Below are 17,365 nucleotides of genomic sequence, written 5' to 3'. Positions count from 1 at the left end.
GTTATTTCAATCAAAACTGTAAGATTCATCCTACTGAAACAGGCTTGGATGATAGAAACTGATGCCGATATTTAATTTTAAAGCCTTTATCGGCCGATACCGATGACGTGCCGACAACACCGTGCATTCCTATACACCCCCCCCCCCCCCCCCCCCCCCACACACACACACACACACACACACATTGATGTACACTAACAGAGATACACCCCCTCTGCACGTCATCTCTCGCGTGCCCTGCTTTCTCTGTCTGCCTGTGATTAATCCTCATTGTCTCCTCAAGGTTATGGGCACGCACACACACGCACACACGCACACACACACACACACACACACACAAACACACACACGCACACACACACACACACACACACACACACACACACACACTTGTGTGTCTCTATGACAACCGCTGCACCCCCACCCATCTCCTCAAAGCCAACAAAGCCAATAACTTTGAAAGCCTGGAAGCTTGTGTGTGTGTGCACGCATGCACGCGTGTGTGTGTGTGTGTGTGTGTGCATGCGTGCGTGCGTGTGTGCGCGTGTGTGTTTGTGTGTGTGTGTTTACGCGGGCGTGTGTGATGGGATGCCAGGGAGACGGAGAGTGAAAATAGAGACTGGATGAATTAATAAATCACTCCGTTCTCCCAATGTCACTGTGTGTGTGTGTGTGTGTGTGTGTGTGTGTGTGTGTGTGTGTGTGTTTATGTCACTGTGTGTGTGTGTGTGTGTGTGTGTGTGTGTGTGTGTGTGTGTGTGTGTGTGTGTGTGTGTGTGTGTGTGTGTCACTGTGTGGGTATGTAACCATTTTCCTCCAAATAACCCAGAGCAGTGCACACATTACCACACATGACCACTAGTAGGGTTGTTAAGTGAGAGAGCACCTGCCATAGGATATAGTGTTTGACTGATGATGTAATATTGGGCTAGAATGAAGGTAATTTCTGAAGTCAAATGGGCCTGAGGGTTTAAAAACAACCAGTTGGCCTCTTGGAGGTGACATTTTACAATCGGTGGTGGAAGAAGTACTGAGATCTTTTACTTAAAAGTAAAAGTAGCAATACAAAAAGGAAAGATACTCCATTACAAGTAAAAGTCCTGCATTCAAAATCTTACTGAAGTAACAGTACATAAATATTGGCAGCAAAATGTACTTAGAGTATCAAATTCATTGTACTCTTGGTTTAATCTATAACAATGCTATTTTATATTTATTTTCTAAAGATGATCAAATGTTTTAAATATAAAATATTTATGTGAAAAGTAACTATTAACAGGCGTCCGGGTAGTGTAGTGGTAGATTCCCTGCCTACCAACACAAGGGTCGCAGGTTCACGCCCCCATGTTACCTCCGGCTTGGTCGGGCGTCCATACAGGCACGATTGGCTGTGTCTGTGGTTGGGAAGCCGGATTGTGGGTATGTGTCCTGGTCGCTGCACTAGCGCCTCCTCTGGTCGGTCGGGGGCCTGTTTCGGGGCAGAAGGGAACTGGTGGGAATAGAGTGCGCCTCCCACGTGCTACGTCCTGCCGGTGAAGCTCCCCGCTGTCAGGTGAAAAGAAGTGACTGGCAACCAGGCATGTGTCGGAGGGAGCATGGTGCTAGTCTACTTCTCTCCACAGATCGGCAGAGGGTGGAGCAGCGACCGGGGCAGCAGGGGGGAAATTTGGCCAATTGGGTAGAAATAGTATAATTGGGGAGAAAATCAGAAAGAAAAAGTAACTACTAACTGTAGCTGTGAAATAGCGAGTAAAAAGTACAATATTTCCGTTTGAAATGTAGTGAAGTATACGTACAAAGTACCATAAAATGAAAATACTAATAGGTAAAATACAAGTGCCTCAAAATTGTACTTAAGTACAGTACCTGACTAAATGTACTTAGTTACTTTCCACCACTGTTTACAATCTGACAGCCTCTCTGTCCTCATGTGTTTGCAGGAGATGCAGGTGGAGGAGCTCAGTGCTGTCAGGCAGACATTGCAAGCCGATCTGGAGACGTCGATCCGCCGCATCGTGGATCTGCAGGCCGCCCTGGAGGAGGTGGAGTCGAGCGACGAGAGCGACGACGAGAGGTAACTGCCTCCGCCCGGCTGGGGTCACTCTCTGACAAGTTGACATACTGTAGTGTTCACGCCCGGCTGGGCCACCCTCTGACAAGTTGACATACTGTAGCGTTCACGTTAGCATCTGTGTAACCTGTTCACCACTCTGCCCCTCCATCCAGCATCCAAACTGCTGTGGAGTCCTTGACTCGAAAGAAAGACCTGTAAGAGCCTGTATGAATGTGTGTGAGTTGGTGGTACAGCTGCAATGATTAGTCGATTAAACGATTAGTCGATTGAAAAAAATAATAATAACCAACTATTTTTATAATCGATTAATCGTTAAGACAAATGTTTTTTATTTTTTTATTAATTAAATAATTAATGAATTTAGGTCATGAACAGATTAATCGATAATGAAAATAATTGCTAGATGCAGCGCTACTGGTGTGTGTGTGTGTGTGTGTGTGTGTGTGCGCGCGCGCGTGCGTGCGACTGCGCCTTTTCCTTGCCTGTATCTGGCTTGGTGCTGCACAGGTATGTGGGTGTGGCCTGAATGATGTTGCACACCTCTAAGTATCATCATTAACGTACCTGTAATATTCCACTTAGTCTTAATATGGCTAAGCTGCATCCAAGATTGATTAGTTTATATTCTAGTTTTCCAAATAACCCTAAGTGGAATATTGCTTTAATGAAGCATTTCATTGTAGAGCTGCAACGATTAGTCGATTGATCGATTAGTCGATCGTCAGAAGATTAACTATTTTTTATAGACGGTTGTCATGGAATTGTGTTGGTAGGGAACCGTTTGAAACCTTGCGTATTTCCTGTCAGCTAGTGTACTAGTAAACTGCAACAGGAAATTAGCTGTGGGCAATTTAAAATGTTTATGTTGTCAAGTTAAACCCGTCTATAATCCATTCATCGTTTAGACTAATTTTTAAGAAAGAAATATGAAAATTCTCTCCTTCCAGCTTCTTAAAATGTGAATATTTTCTGGTGTCTTTAGTCTTCTATGACAGTAAACTGATTATGTTTGGGTTGTGGACTGTTGGTCAGGACAATAGAAGACACATTTTGAGGACGTCATCTTGGGCTTTGGGGAAAAAGTGATCTTTCACCAATTTGTGACATTTTATTACCAAATGACTCATCGATTAGTTGAGAAAATAATCAACAGATTAATCAATAATTGATCATGGAAAATAATCGCCAGTTGCAGCCCTATTTCATTGCAGTAACTTCACGATACATACTGTGACTATGGGCTGTTAAGATCACTCCAGTGTGGAGATGGCTGTGCTGTGCATGTATCGCCACTGGGGGAGCATCTTGGGCTATTCTGTCATCTATGTATTTCTATCATAGATCATTTGACCTCTGTGCTGCTCCTTGTGCACAATAGACAAGAACATCTATCTTATTCACCTTATGTAGCCACGCCCATTTGACCCGGTTGTGTGGTCGTGTGACGACTTCCGGCTAAAAAAAATACAAATAAAAAGGCCGGCTGCTCAATATCATCTAACTCTGAATTAACTAATAATTTAGCCAATTGTATGTAACATACCAAATAATAGCAAACGGCAATGCCTAAGAATGCAATGCCATGTAACTGGCTCGTTAATTCTCGCATTCCAGGGAATTACGTTAACGTCTGCGGGTCTTATAGGCGTAGGTGGCTCAAGCGCTCGGAGGAGAGAAAACCTTCTGAAGCTTTCTTTGTTGGAGTCCAGGTATGTTTTACAAGAAAGTGCTCGTCATTGTCGACGATAATGATATCTGACCTGGCTAACAGTCGATACTCCGCTTGCTTGCTGTGTACCGAGCTCAAAGTAGTAGGCTACGTTCTTTGTTTTACCCCCTGCACTGTCCGCTACAAAAACAACTCTCTTCCTCAACATTCTTTTATATTTTGCGCCGTGACCGCCGGAAGTGTTAACACGATCCGGAAGAATTTGGCCCACCCCCGTGTCTGAACATAAGGTGAATAGGGACAGAAGTTGGAGAATGAAGATTTTGTCTCAACAACTCAACAAACCATCCTTACATCATGTCAGATATCAAACTCTCTCAATCCCTTCACTCATTCAGCTTTTTAATACTTTTATGACTTTTTGAGAAATCGCAGTGTAAGTTTGATACTTTTTCAACCTTTATAATGGGAGCTTATGGAGCCAGCCTTGAGTGTGTGATGTCACAATTCACTCATGCCAGACTTTCCGGGGCTGCACCTTTTACTAAATTCCCACATTTCAAAACTGGGACAGTTCACACATAATTTGTCTCAGATGACAGGTTGAGAGGCGGGTCATAGTATCATAGTATGATTTTATTTGACAATTCTGGGGACTGGATTGGGCTTTGGCCAATCCGGGATTCAGCGTGTTGTGGCGCTCTCCTCGGGAAGAGCCTGCTGACGGGAGGTTAGTGGCTGAGTGGAGCTCAGCGAGCCGCAGGCAGCCAGCTGCCTTCGTGTTGCCGAGCGGAGAGTGCAGCCCGTCGGGCCTGGAATCTCCGAGGTGCGACCCCTGACAACCAGGCTCTCTGAGTCGCGCGCCATTATCGCTATTGCGGTAAATAATATTCCTGGAATGCGAGTTTTAACGAGCCAGTTACATTTCTTTGCATTGACATTACCGTTTGATTTAGTTTGCATAATTGGTCAAGTTAGTAGTTAGTTTATGGGCTAGAAATTCTGCCAGATGACAGGCACTAGGCGCAATTTTCCCCTTCATTTGGAAGAGAAAATTATCCTGAAATGAAGATTTGATTGACAGCTGCCATGTCGTGATATGATTGGTTGAAATGCGGTAGAAATTTGATAGTACTAGGTGACGTCAGCAAACTGTAGATTACTGTTATGAATGAAATCTTGAAAAATGAACTTTTGATGTGAAAAACTAAAGAAATTAGATTTTTGTGATTTTTTTTGGCATACATTATTAAATAGGTGCACTGAATACCCAGGTATTTGAACTAAAATAAAAATAAGTCATTTTTGGGTTCAGCTCGACTTTAACACTATTATACATCAAACCCTTCAGCTACTTCTGCTCTCACTCACAATGTCAAAATAGAAGTGATGTGATGTATAGTTTTGAGATATGAACGTTTGTTTGACACGAGTGTTCCACTCTTTCTGCTGTCAGCTACAGAGACAGGAGCTCAAACGGAGCGTTTCAGACAGAGGCTGAGCTGAGAGGCAGCATAAAGGGACAGTACAAGATAAATAAGGAGTTTGTTTTTTACTGTGAATCATGCAAAGCTACTCTAGTGGAGTTCTAGAATTATAATAAATTATAGAACTGGAAATGAACATAATATGCCCCCTTTAAATGTCAATTTTTAAGCCTAGTCTTGCAAGTAGCTCACGGTAGAATTACAGTAGTGTGGTGCTGCATTCATAAATTGCTGTCTGCAATGTGCTTGCATGCTTAATGCAGCTTAATAGTGTGTGTGTGTGTGTGTGTGTGTGTGTGTGTGTGTGTGTGTGTGTGTGTGTGTGTGTGTGTGTGTGTGTGTGTGCGTGCGTGCGTGCGTGCGTGCGTGCGTGCGTGTGTGCGTGCGTGTGTGTGTGTGTGTGCGCGCCCGTGCGTGAATGTGTCGTGTGTGTGTGTGTGTGCGTGCGTCCGTGCGTGAATGTGTCGTGCGTGCGTGCGTGTGTGCATATGGGGAGGGTGTTCTTATTCTGGCCTTGACAGGGTGTAACGTATGATTTTGTTCCCCCACAGTGACTCTGTGTCCAGTGTGGGCTCTCTTGGGACAGAGGATGTTGGAGAGGGTATCCGTCATTGGCTGGGAGTGCCTAGAGGAGGGTCGCGCCGTAGTGCCTCTCCCTACGGCAGCAGTACCATCAGCGGGGGGCGCCAGTCTGTCGCCGACACTATGAGCACCTATAGCTTCCGGTAAGACAGTCACAGCAGTGTGTTGTCACAGAGGAAATAAAAAGTTCACTTAACTTAACTTAACAAATCTGTGGTCACTCCTGTTGGTGATGTGGCGTTTGTTGTGGCGGCCATCTTGAGGACCGAACGCGGCATACAACTTTTTAGTACCTGTTTAAGTCTGTGGGAGGAGTGTTCAAACCATGCCCTCTTTGAACTCTAACTAGTCCATTCAACCTTCAAACGGGTCACCACTTTTAGTATTACCCTTATTCCACTTTTGATACCTTTTGTCCTTTTCCCTGACTGACTGACTGAAATACAGCCATTGGTCGGCCGAAACACGGGGTCTGGCAGAGCGCTGTTGTGGATCCCGTAGCAGCGCTAAAAATAGCCTGCTGCGAGGCAGAACACACACAAACACGCACACGCACGCACGCACGTACGCACGCGCACACGTTCAGGTTGTTTATTCACCATTTACATGAAGGCGTTGGATTTTCTTGGTCAAAAGCCTTGCGTCAGTCATTCAGCAAAGGAAACGTGGTAGAAAAGACAGACACATAAGAAAGCACATAAAAAAACAAGACATAATAGTACATCTTGCATCGTCAGCAGAGTGCCAGAGTTGCTGTAAGTGCAAAAGTTTCTGTAGTTAGTAAAGTGCTATTCATTTAAAAAGCAAAGCGCCTCCGGGTAGAAACTGTTTACAAGTCGACTTGTATGAACCCTACGCCTTAGCCTTCTGTCTGGGCAGCGCTCCAGCGGCAGCGTCTGCCTGATGCTAGCTGGGTGATCAGGCGTCATGCTAGCTGGGTGATCAGGCCTGATGCTAGCTGGGTGATCAGGCCTCATGCTAGCTGGGTGATCAGGCCTGATGCTAGCTGGGTGATAAGGCCTGATGCTAGCTGGGTGATCAGGCGTCATGCTAGCTGGGTGATCAGGCGTCATGCTAGCTGGGTGATCAGGCCTGATGCTAGCTGGGTGATCAGGCGTCATGCTAGCTGGGTGATAAGGCCTGATGCTAGCTGGGTGATCAGGCGTCATGCTAGCTGGGTGATCAGGCGTCATGCTAGCTGGGTGATCAGGCCTGATGCTAGCTGGGTGCTCAGGCCTGATGCTAGCTAGGTGATCAGACCTGATGCTAGCTGGGTGATCAGGCCTGATGCTAGCTGGGTGATCAGACCTGATGCTAGCTGGGTGATCAGACCTGATGCTAGCTGGGTGATCAGGCCTGATGCTAGCTGGGTGCTCAGGCCTGATGCTAGCTGGGTGATCAGGCCTGATGCTAGCTGGGTGATAAGGCCTGATGCTAGCTGGGTGATCAGACCTGATGCTAGCTGGGTGATCAGGCCTCATGCTGATCAGGCCTCATGCTAGCTGGGTGATCAGACCTGATGCTAGCTGGGTGATCAGACCTGATGCTAGCTGGGTGATCAGGCCTTATGGTAGTTGGGTGATCAGGCCTCATGGTAGCTGGGTGATCAGGCCTCATGCTAGCTGGGTGATCAGGCTTGATGCTAGCTGGGTGATCAGGCCTTATGGTAGTTGGGTGATCAGGCCTTATGGTAGTTGGGTGATCAGGTCTCATGGTAGCTGGGTGATCAGACCTGATGCTAGCTGGGTGATCAGGCCTGATGCTAGCTGGGTGATCAGACCTGATGCTAGCTGGGTGATCAGGCCTTATGGTAGTTGGGTGATCAGGCCTTATGGTAGTTGGGTGATCAGGCCTCATGGTAGCTGGGTGATCAGGCCTCATGCTAGCCAGGTGATCAGGCCTGATGCTAGCCGGGTGATCAAACCTGATGCTAGCTGGGTGATCAGGCCTCATGCTAGCTGGGTGATCAGGCCTCATGCTAGCTGGGTGATCAGGCCTCATGCTAGCTGGGTGATCAGGCCTGATGCTAGCTGGGTGATCAGGCCTGATGCTAGCTGGGTGCTCAGGCCTGATGCTAGCCGCCTGATGCTAGCCGGGAGACCAGGCCATTAGCCTGCTGGGTAATCAGGTCTGATGCTAGCTGGGTGATCAGGCCATTAGCCTGCTGGGTGATCAGGCCTGATGCTAGCTGGGTGATCAGGCCTGATGCTAGCTGGGTGATCAGGCCTCATGCTAGCTGGGTGATCAGGCCTGATGCTAGCTGGGGCTTGGAAGATTTTTTTTTACATTTTAAAGTAAAATGCATCAATTTGGTGCACTCTGAGGGGAGGATTAAGAGGCTAGATCTATGAAGAACTAGACACACCCCTAAATACATGCCTTTTAGACACCACCTCCTCCAACTCATCAGAGCTCTGATATGAAAGCAGGTGACATGAACAAGGCATAGAACAATACTGATGTGAAAGCCAGAGCCATATTGAAATCACGTTGGTTGTATTATTATTATGCAGAGAATGTTAGAGGGGCAGGGGCTGGCAAAATAGTTGTAACGTTTTTAGCCAGATTTAGAGGAATATCTCATTTTAAATTAACATTTGGATGATACTTGTCACAGAAAAATAACTCCACAAACTGAATATTAGTACAAAAGTTAAATTTGCTGTTACAATACTGTGAGTGCTGCCTTCAGGGACGGCTTGGAAAGGGGAATTTCCATACAGAGCACCATTAGAAATGCATTCAGGGTCTGGAGAGGGCACTTTTTACAGACGAGGAAATCCGTGGCAATCTTTTGGAGTAGCCTATAGCTTATAATTAGCAACTCAATTAACATTCTCAGCCATAATATGATGGCTGGTCAAACAGTAGCGTATTGAGCATGATTTTTTCAGTTTACCCACGATTTTTTCAGTTTAAAAAGTCGGGGGGACAGAATCAAGGTTTTGAAAAGTGGGGGGGACATGTCCCCCCTGTCCCCAGTGGAAAATTCGCCCCTGCCTCCCCGTCAGAAAGTCCCAAATCCAATCACAAATGCAGGCGCGCAGTACCATGTGCACTGGAAAAACAAGACTAGGTCAAACCTAGTATAGCCCGCAGTGTTGCCAACTCTTTTCCAAGGAAAGTAGCTGTTGGCTGCTCAGAACGTTGTTGTATGGTTTTGTTGTAGAAGCAGTTGTTAAGCAGTTGCTTTATTGGGTTAGACCCCACCCCCAAACCCCACCGACCGCGTGCTCCTGCCCCCCAACCCAACCACGCCCCCGCTGACCACACCCCCCACCCCAACCACTCCCCCGACAGCCTTGAGTGTGTGATGTCACAATTGGTCACGCAAACAGACTTTGCAGGCTGCACTTTTTACTAAAGTCACACATTTGACAGTTCACACAACTTTAACATTACATAATACATCAAACCCTCCAGCTCTTGTTGTTTCAGATTGGTCCTCAAGATGGCGCTGCAACAGTTGTGTGATGTCAACAGAAATCTATGAATAGAGTACAACAGGTGCAGTGACATCACCTGGCACCAAAGACTAGCCAATAGCATATTGCCAGTTCAGTACCCTATTTTCACCGTTAGGTGTCAGGCTTCACCACAGATTCGGCTTTGGTGATTTCGTTACTCTTTAACATGATGTCCTTGTTTGAAGTGTCTCTCTTCTTCCCCTAAAGTTCATGCGTGGATCCTGATGACGAAGGCTCGGAGCGTGGGGGAGTCAGTAAAGGAGGTCTTGGTCGAGCCCCCTCTTCATCTGCGCTGTCCGAGCTGCTGGACGGGCTTCGGAAGCGCCGCGCCGGCGGTGACACGGGGGAAGGAGCCGGTAGCACCATCTCCCTCCCCATCTATCAGACGACCGGAGCCTCCACTCTCAGACGCAGAGCTTCGGCCCTCTCCCTGGGGCCGGAAGACCTCCAGGAGCCCCGGCCAGGCCCCAGCATCCTCAAGCCTCCCTCCCCGCAGCTGCCCCGCGCCGCCAGCATGCGCTCCATAGGCGAGTCCCAGGCCGCGCCCGGGGCCTCCTCCTCCTCCTCCGCCGCCGGGGCCAAACTCGCCCGCTTCAACTCCTCCGATTCGCTCTCCGCCCTCCCCTCGCTGCCCCGCCTCTCCTCCCTAACATCCCCCCTCACCGCCCGCCGCTCCCTGTCCATCCCGGAGGAGGAGTCGGACGAGCCGGGGCGCTCCCCTCAGCCGCTGAGACGGAGGATGCTGGGGAACATGGTGACAGAGGGCGGAGGAGACGCGGCGCTGGGCTCCGAACCCCTGGTCTTCCAAAACCGCCGGCTGATCGGGGACAACGGCCGCGACGGCGACGCCTCCTCCGACATCCTGCCCGCCATCCGGAGAGCGCAGTCCACCAGCAGCCTGGCGGGCTCGGTCAGAGGGGGCCGCAGGGCGCTGAGCGTGCACTTCGGAGAGCTGCCCCCCTCCAGCCGCAGCAGGAAGGGCTCCGAGACGGAGTCGTCCAGCTCGGGCGGCTCAGGGGGAAGCTCTCAGGGCGGGGGGGCCAGGCGCAGGGTGGGACAGCCACAAGGAGAGAGACTCGAGGCAGAGGGCAGCGAGGGCGGCGACGTGGCCTCTGTCATGAAGAGATACCTGAAGAAGGAGGTAGACTGAGTATAGGTGTGTAGACGCCAGACCCACACGCAATGGCTCTGCCTCTACTCTCTTGCGCTTTCCTCTCTGTTCTACCCACGTGTTTTGGTTTGGTTTTTCTCTCCCACCCAGAGAGCCTATTTGTGAGCGAAGGTCCAGCCGAGTGCTCAGGTTAAGTCCACAGGTGACTCCAGTAGCAGCAATGAAGTCAGAAATGTTTTGAAAGTCAATACGGATACACATTGAGATCAAGCCACTGAAAATAACGTTGTTCAATCCAAACACAGTCAAACTGTATTTTCAGATCAGCACTGTTTGTATACGAATAAAAGATGAAATCAAACGTTTGTTTTGGAAATTTACTCAAACCTATCAACAGAATGCATGCACATTTCTCATGTATTTTTACTATTTTCCAAGTTTTACTATTTGAAGCAAGTTTTATCCAGAGTAACTGTCGATATTTTTACTTCGATCTTTCCCTTTTTTTAAATTGCCAGTAGTGGCTATCAATCCTGGTCCTGTGGACCCAGAGCCCGGTGGTTTTCTAACAATGTAATCAGGACCTGATGGATTCCAGGTGAGTGCAGTTAACCAGCAGGCAGGAGAGACAACCAGCAGGAGTCTGGAACCCTTGGGCCAGGATTTAGAGCCACTGCATTCAAGTACTCCAACATTTCATTTGACATTGATTGAGGAAAAAGTCGACTGAGTGCCATGGTCTTGCTCAGCAACATCCTACTGTGCTTCACACTGTTGTCATATTATTATGCTGCCCAGTACAACCACAGTCTTCTACTGTTAGACACTAGGCACCCCCACTGGAGCAGTTGGGGGTTAGTGGCTCAATGGCACGTGGCAGTGGTTGTTAAGGTAGATGAGAATTACTCACTTTTTCACCTACATTTTCCCAGTCAGCCAGGGGATTCAAACTGGCAACCTTCTAGTCATTTTCTGCAGTCTATGGGTCAAAAGCCTGCCTTTCTAAGAGGCTACTGCTGCCTCGTTCAGGTTTAGACTCATAGCAATGGAACAGGGTCTTGTCTCACAAAGCGAGTTCAACATAGTCAGGCTATCTTTGCATTAGCTGGCTTAAAAATGCTAACATTGGCGATCGTGGATAACTGGTCTCATGTAGGTGGTTATCAAATGGCTCTCTCAACCCAGGATTTACCCTAGCCAGCATGAAAGAGGCGGGGTTTGAAACAAATAGCCAATCACATGGAACATGGACAGACCCAGATCATAATTTGAGGATGAAACTGCTGATGAACTCCTTGGTGAAATTAGGTTGTTACAGGCAAAAATAGGGAAATTAGATGCACACATCTAGAATGGGGGGGGGGGGGGGTAATCAAACCATAGACTATAAATGGCCCTAATAACAGAATTGTATACAGGTAGACCCTACTGCTGACATTTTCAACAAGTAGTCCCCCCCCCCCTTTACTTGCTTACCGTAGTTTCGCTAAATTCGTAGATGCCTAAGGGATCATAGGGCTGCTCAATTAATCGAGTTTTAATCTCAATTACAATTTTGGATTCCCACAATTATGAAAACCGTCAAATCCATCAGGTCACCCGCACGGGTGCTCTTTACACTTCCTGAAAGTTTCAGCCTGCCCCTGATCGCACGTGAAACGGCACAGCTGTGGGCAGACAAAATTCTTGAAACAAACGAACATTGCCTAATTGCCTAAGCCTTTACGGTGAGAAGGGAGAGGCGACGGCCTTCGTTTCGAGATACCTCGGGATCATCAACTCGAGCTCCTGAGAAAAGAAGGGCTACTGCTGAGAAAAAAGTAGTAGGAAATAATAATGACCGAAGTCTGGACCTCAGTGACCTCATCGCTGGCTACGGCCATGCTTGCTGGGCTACTCGGAGGAGGTTGCTTCTGGTCCGGATGTGGCCCGTGGGGCTGCCAGTTGAATAGGCCTGCGATAGAGGGTTAGGAGGACACAGTGAGCAAACTTCCCACTGAGACAATGTTGTGTTGACACATTCTATTCATTAAGTTGGCCTCATGTTCTGCGGGCCTGCGGGCTGGGAGAGCAATACAACAGCCTGCATTGACCCAATCACTGTCGGGAATCCTATCAAAAATAAACTGCAGTGTCATTAATATGCAACAGTACATTTCATTCATGGCCAGCTCGCTAGCTGCTATTTTTTAGAAGGCCTATTTTATAACCAGTGAGGGCAAATGGCCTGAAACTGCTACAAACAAGTATTATATCCCTGATATAATAAATATATCTCTCATATAATAGATAATCGTGGAAAGCAAAGTGATTCTGCTGGTCTGTAAACGCAGCCCTGTGAACAGACCTTTCTTCCTATCTGTTCATTCAATAGTAGCATCACGTTCCCTTTGTTACTTGTTTCATCTGAATGGAGTATGTTTGTTTGCACACATGTAATAATAATTGCAATAATCCAGATGAGAAGTGATAAAAGCATGGATACCTCAAAATTAGACCACGCGTACCCCCATTTGATTTCCAGAGAGCTGATTGGTCAGGAGATGGGCCTTTTGTTCTGGTAACCCGAACCTGCTCTGGAGCAGGTTAGCAGCACCTGTGCAGCATAGGTTAAAGCATGGGTTTTCAAAGTCTGAGACTGTGGGCCTCCCCTCCCCCCTCGACAAGTACCTCATACAGCCCCACATCAAATACTCAAGGATATTCAGAAACACTGCATGCATATAGCACTGTGAGAGATGCATATAGCACTGTGAGAGATGCATATAGCACTGTGAAAGATGCATATAGCACTGTGAAAGATGCATATAGTACTGTGAGAGATGCATATAGCACTGTGAAAGATGCATATAGCATTGTGAGAGATGCATATAGTACTGTGAGAGATGCATATAGCACGGTGAGAGATGCATATAGCACTGTGAGAGATGCATATAGTACTGTGAGAGATGCATATAGCATGGTGAGAGATGCATATAGCAATGTGAGAGATGCATATAGCACTGTGAGAGATACATATAGCACTGTGAGAGATGCATATAGCACTGTGAGAGATGCATATAGCACTGTGAAAGATGCATATAGCACTGTGAGAGATACATATAGCACTGTGAGAGATGCATATAGCACTGTGAAAGATGCATATAGCACTGTGAAAGATGCATATAGCATTGTGAGAGATGCATATAGCACTGAGAGAGATGCATATAGCACTGTGAAAGATGCATATAGCACTGAGAGAGATGCATATAGCACTGTGAAAGATGCATATAGCACTGTGAAAGATGCATATAGCACTGTGAGAGATGCATATAGCACTGTGAAAGATGCATATAGCACTGTGAGAGATACATATAGTACTGTGAAAGATGCATATAGCACTGTGAGACATGCATATAGCACTGTGAAAGATGCATATATCACTGTGAAAGATGCATATAGCACTGTGAGAGATGCATATAGCACTGTGAGAGATGCATATAGCACTGTGAGAGATGCATATAGCACTGTGAAAGATGCATATAGTACTGTGAAAGATGCATATAGCATTGTGAGAGATGCACATAGCACTGAGAGAGATGCATATAGCACTGTGAAAGATGCATATAGCACTGAGAGAGATGCATATAGCACTGGGAAAGATGCATATAGCACTGGGAAAGATGCATATAGCACTGTGAGAGATGCATATAGCACTGTGAAAGATGCATATAGCACTGTGAAAGATGCATATAGCACTGTGAAAGATGCATATAGCACTGTGAAAGATGCATATAGCATTGTGAGAGATGCATATAGTACTGAGAGAGATGCATATAGCACTGTGAAAGATGCATATAGCACTGTGAGACATGCATATAGCACTGTGAAAGATGCATATAGCACTGTGAAAGATGCATATAGCACTGTGAGAGATGCATATAGCACTGTGAGAGATGCATATAGCACTGTGAGAGATGCATATAGCACTGTGAAAGATGCATATAGCACTGTGAGAGATGCATATAGCACTGTGAGAGATGCATATAGCACTGTGAAAGATGCATATAGCACTGTGAAAGATGCATATAGCACTGTGAAAGATGCATATAGCACTGTGAAAGATGCATATAGCACCATATAGCACTGTGAGAGATGCATATAGCACTGTGAGAGATGCATATAGCACTGTGAAAGATGCATAGCACTGTGAAAGATGCATATAGCACTGAGAGAGATGCATATAGCACTGTGAGAGATGCATATAGTACTGTGAGAGATGCATATAGCACTGTGAAAGATGCATATAGCATTGTGAGAGATGCATATAGCACTGTGAGAGATGCATATAGTACTGTGAGAGATGCATATAGCACGGTGAGAGATGCATATAGCACTGTGAGAGATGCATATAGCACTGTGAGAGATACATATAGCACTGTGAGAGATGCATATAGCACTGTGAGAGATGCATATAGCACTGTGAGAGATGCATATAGCACTGTGAAAGATGCATATAGCACTGTGAGAGATACATATAGCACTGTGACAGATGCATATAGCACTGTAAAAGATGCATATAGCACTGTGAAAGATGCATATAGCACTGTGAAAGATGCATATAGCATTGTGAGAGATGCATATAGCACTGAGAGAGATGCATATAGCACTGTGAAAGATGCATATAGCACTGTGAGAGATGCATATAGCACTGTGAAAGATGCATATAGCACTGTGAGAGATGCATATAGCACTGTGAGAGATGCATATAGCACTGTGAAAGATGCATATAGCACTGTGAAAGATGCATATAGCACTGTGAGAGATGCATATAGCACTGTGAAAGATGCATATAGCACTGTGAAAGATGCATATAGTACTGTGAAAGATGCATATAGCACTGTGAGAGATGCATATAGCACTGTGAGAGATGCATAAAGCACTGTGAGAGATGCATATAGCACTGTGAAAGATGCATATAGCACTATGAGAGATGCATATAGCACTGTGAGAGATACATATAGCACTGTGAGAGATGCATATAGCACTGTGAGAGATGCATATAGCACTGTGAGAGATACATATAGCACTGTGAAAGATGCATATAGCACTGTGAGAGATGCATATAGCACTGTGAGAGATGCATATAGCACTGTGAGAGATGCATAAAGCACTGTGAGAGATGCATATAGCACTGTGAAAGATGCATATAGCACTGTGAAAGATGCATATAGCACTGTGAAAGATGCATATAGCACTGTGAGAGATGCATATAGCATTGTGAAAGATGCATATAGCACTGTGAAAGATGCATATAGCACTGTGAAAGATGCATATAGCACTGTGAGAGATGCATATAGCACTGTGAGAGATGCATATAGCATTGTGAAAGATGCATATAGCATTGTGAAAGATGCATATAGCATTGTGAAAGATGCATATAGCACTGTGAAAGATGCATATAGCACTGTGAAAGATGCATATAGCACCATATAGCACTGTGAGAGATGCATATAGCACTGTGAAAGATGCATATAGCACTGTGAGAGATGCATGTAGCACTGTGAGAGATGCATGTAGCACTGTGAGAGATGCATGTAGCACTGTGAGAGATGCATCTAGCACTGTGAAAGATGCATATAGCACTGTGAGAGATGCATGTAGCACTGTGAGAGATGCATGTAGCACTGTGAGAGATGCATATAGCACTGTGAAAGAGCAAAATGACAGGCTCACCCTTATGTGCATAGTCCCTTGCATGTGGTTTGTCTCTAGAATGTGCACAGTCTTTGAGTGTCGCTGTGTCTTAAGGTTAGGAGCAAGCTGTCAGATCTGCAGAGGAGGCCTCCTCCTGTGTGCTCCAGGCCCATCTGTTGCTCTGCATGAGTCGAGCTCGAGTTCAGCTAGAGGTAACAAATGAAGTACGGCTCGATCCAGCCCATCTGCACCGCACCATGGCATGAGTAAACGGAGGTGAGTGCAGCAGATGCACTTTCAGACATGTCTGAAGGCAAAACATTTATATCCACTGCATTCATAACCCTAATGAAAAATCACTAAGTCCCTTTCCTGTTGGGACTGCATGGCTCTCGGGTGCTCAGGGCTGATAGCAGCCTTATCATACTTAGCAAAATAATCCATCTATAGCAATGTTCTTCAACCTTTTCATATCAAGGACTCTCAGACCCAAATCTGACAATATTTGTATTGTGAGGTGTGATTTTGTCCCGAATTCATCTCTTTTTTTTTTTTTTTTTTTTTTTTTACCAAGTTCCCCCCCCCCAGTTTTCCTCCCATTTTCTCCCCAATTGTACTTCGCAAATTCCTCCTGCTGTGCTGGTCGTTGCTCCACCCCCTCTACCGATCTGGGGAGAGTTGTAGACTAGCCTCCAGCCACCTGACAGCGAGGAGTTTCACCGGCAGGCCGTAGTGCGTTCACGTTATTCCCCCCAGTTCCCCTCCCCCCGAACAGGTGCCCCGACTGACCAGAGGAGGTGGATGCAGCGACCAGGACTCATACCCACCCCACCGGCTTCCCACCCCCAGACACGGCCAATTGTGTCTGCAGGAACGTCTGACCAAGCCAGAACTACTGCTGCCGGGAATTGAACCTGGGTCTCCGTGGTGGCAGGTGAGTGCTTTTACCTCTACTCCACTACCCAGAAGCTCCAGAACCACCCCCCACCTCGGTCCCCTGTTGGTCCCCCGACCCCATGTTGAGCTATCACTATATTCCTATACGATGCTATGTATATAGTTCAATGTTTTGTTGTGATATTTGTTATAGCATAGTAAATAAAACACATATAAAATAAATACACAAGGCGTATGAGGAGAAGAGCTATTGGCGTCATCACTCAGAGTTTGATGATCTGTCTCTTGAAAACCAGCATACTCTTTGATGGCATGCTTCAAAGAGCAACGTAACGTAAAAAGAAATCAGATGATCAACACCCAAGCATGCGTCGAAGCTTTCTCAGGAGGGAGGGAGAGTGG

At 46.5% G+C, this 17,365-nt stretch overlaps 1 protein-coding gene across 1 annotated transcript in view; it reads left to right on the top strand.

The window, feature by feature from the left end:
* Positions 1–10,710, top strand: part of myo18b (myosin XVIIIB) — a gene marked incomplete at its 5' end in the record, with an annotated part of 78,947 nt that extends 68,237 nt beyond the window's left edge. The window contains 4 exons of the mRNA XM_083641057.1: positions 1,941–2,074; positions 2,227–2,268; positions 5,782–5,955; positions 9,487–10,710. Of these exons, the coding sequence (XP_083497183.1) occupies positions 1,941–2,074; positions 2,227–2,268; positions 5,782–5,955; positions 9,487–10,429 (1,293 nt within the window). The 3' untranslated portion in view covers positions 10,430–10,710. The remainder of the gene's footprint in view (positions 1–1,940; positions 2,075–2,226; positions 2,269–5,781; positions 5,956–9,486) is intronic.
* Between the last annotated feature and the right edge of the window lie 6,655 nt (positions 10,711–17,365).

Source organism: Poromitra crassiceps (genome assembly GCF_964638095.1).
Source record: "Poromitra crassiceps genome assembly, chromosome: 8".
NCBI classification, from domain to species: Eukaryota; Metazoa; Chordata; class Actinopteri; order Beryciformes; family Melamphaidae; genus Poromitra; species Poromitra crassiceps.
This window is presented reverse-complemented; position numbering and strand designations above follow the sequence as displayed.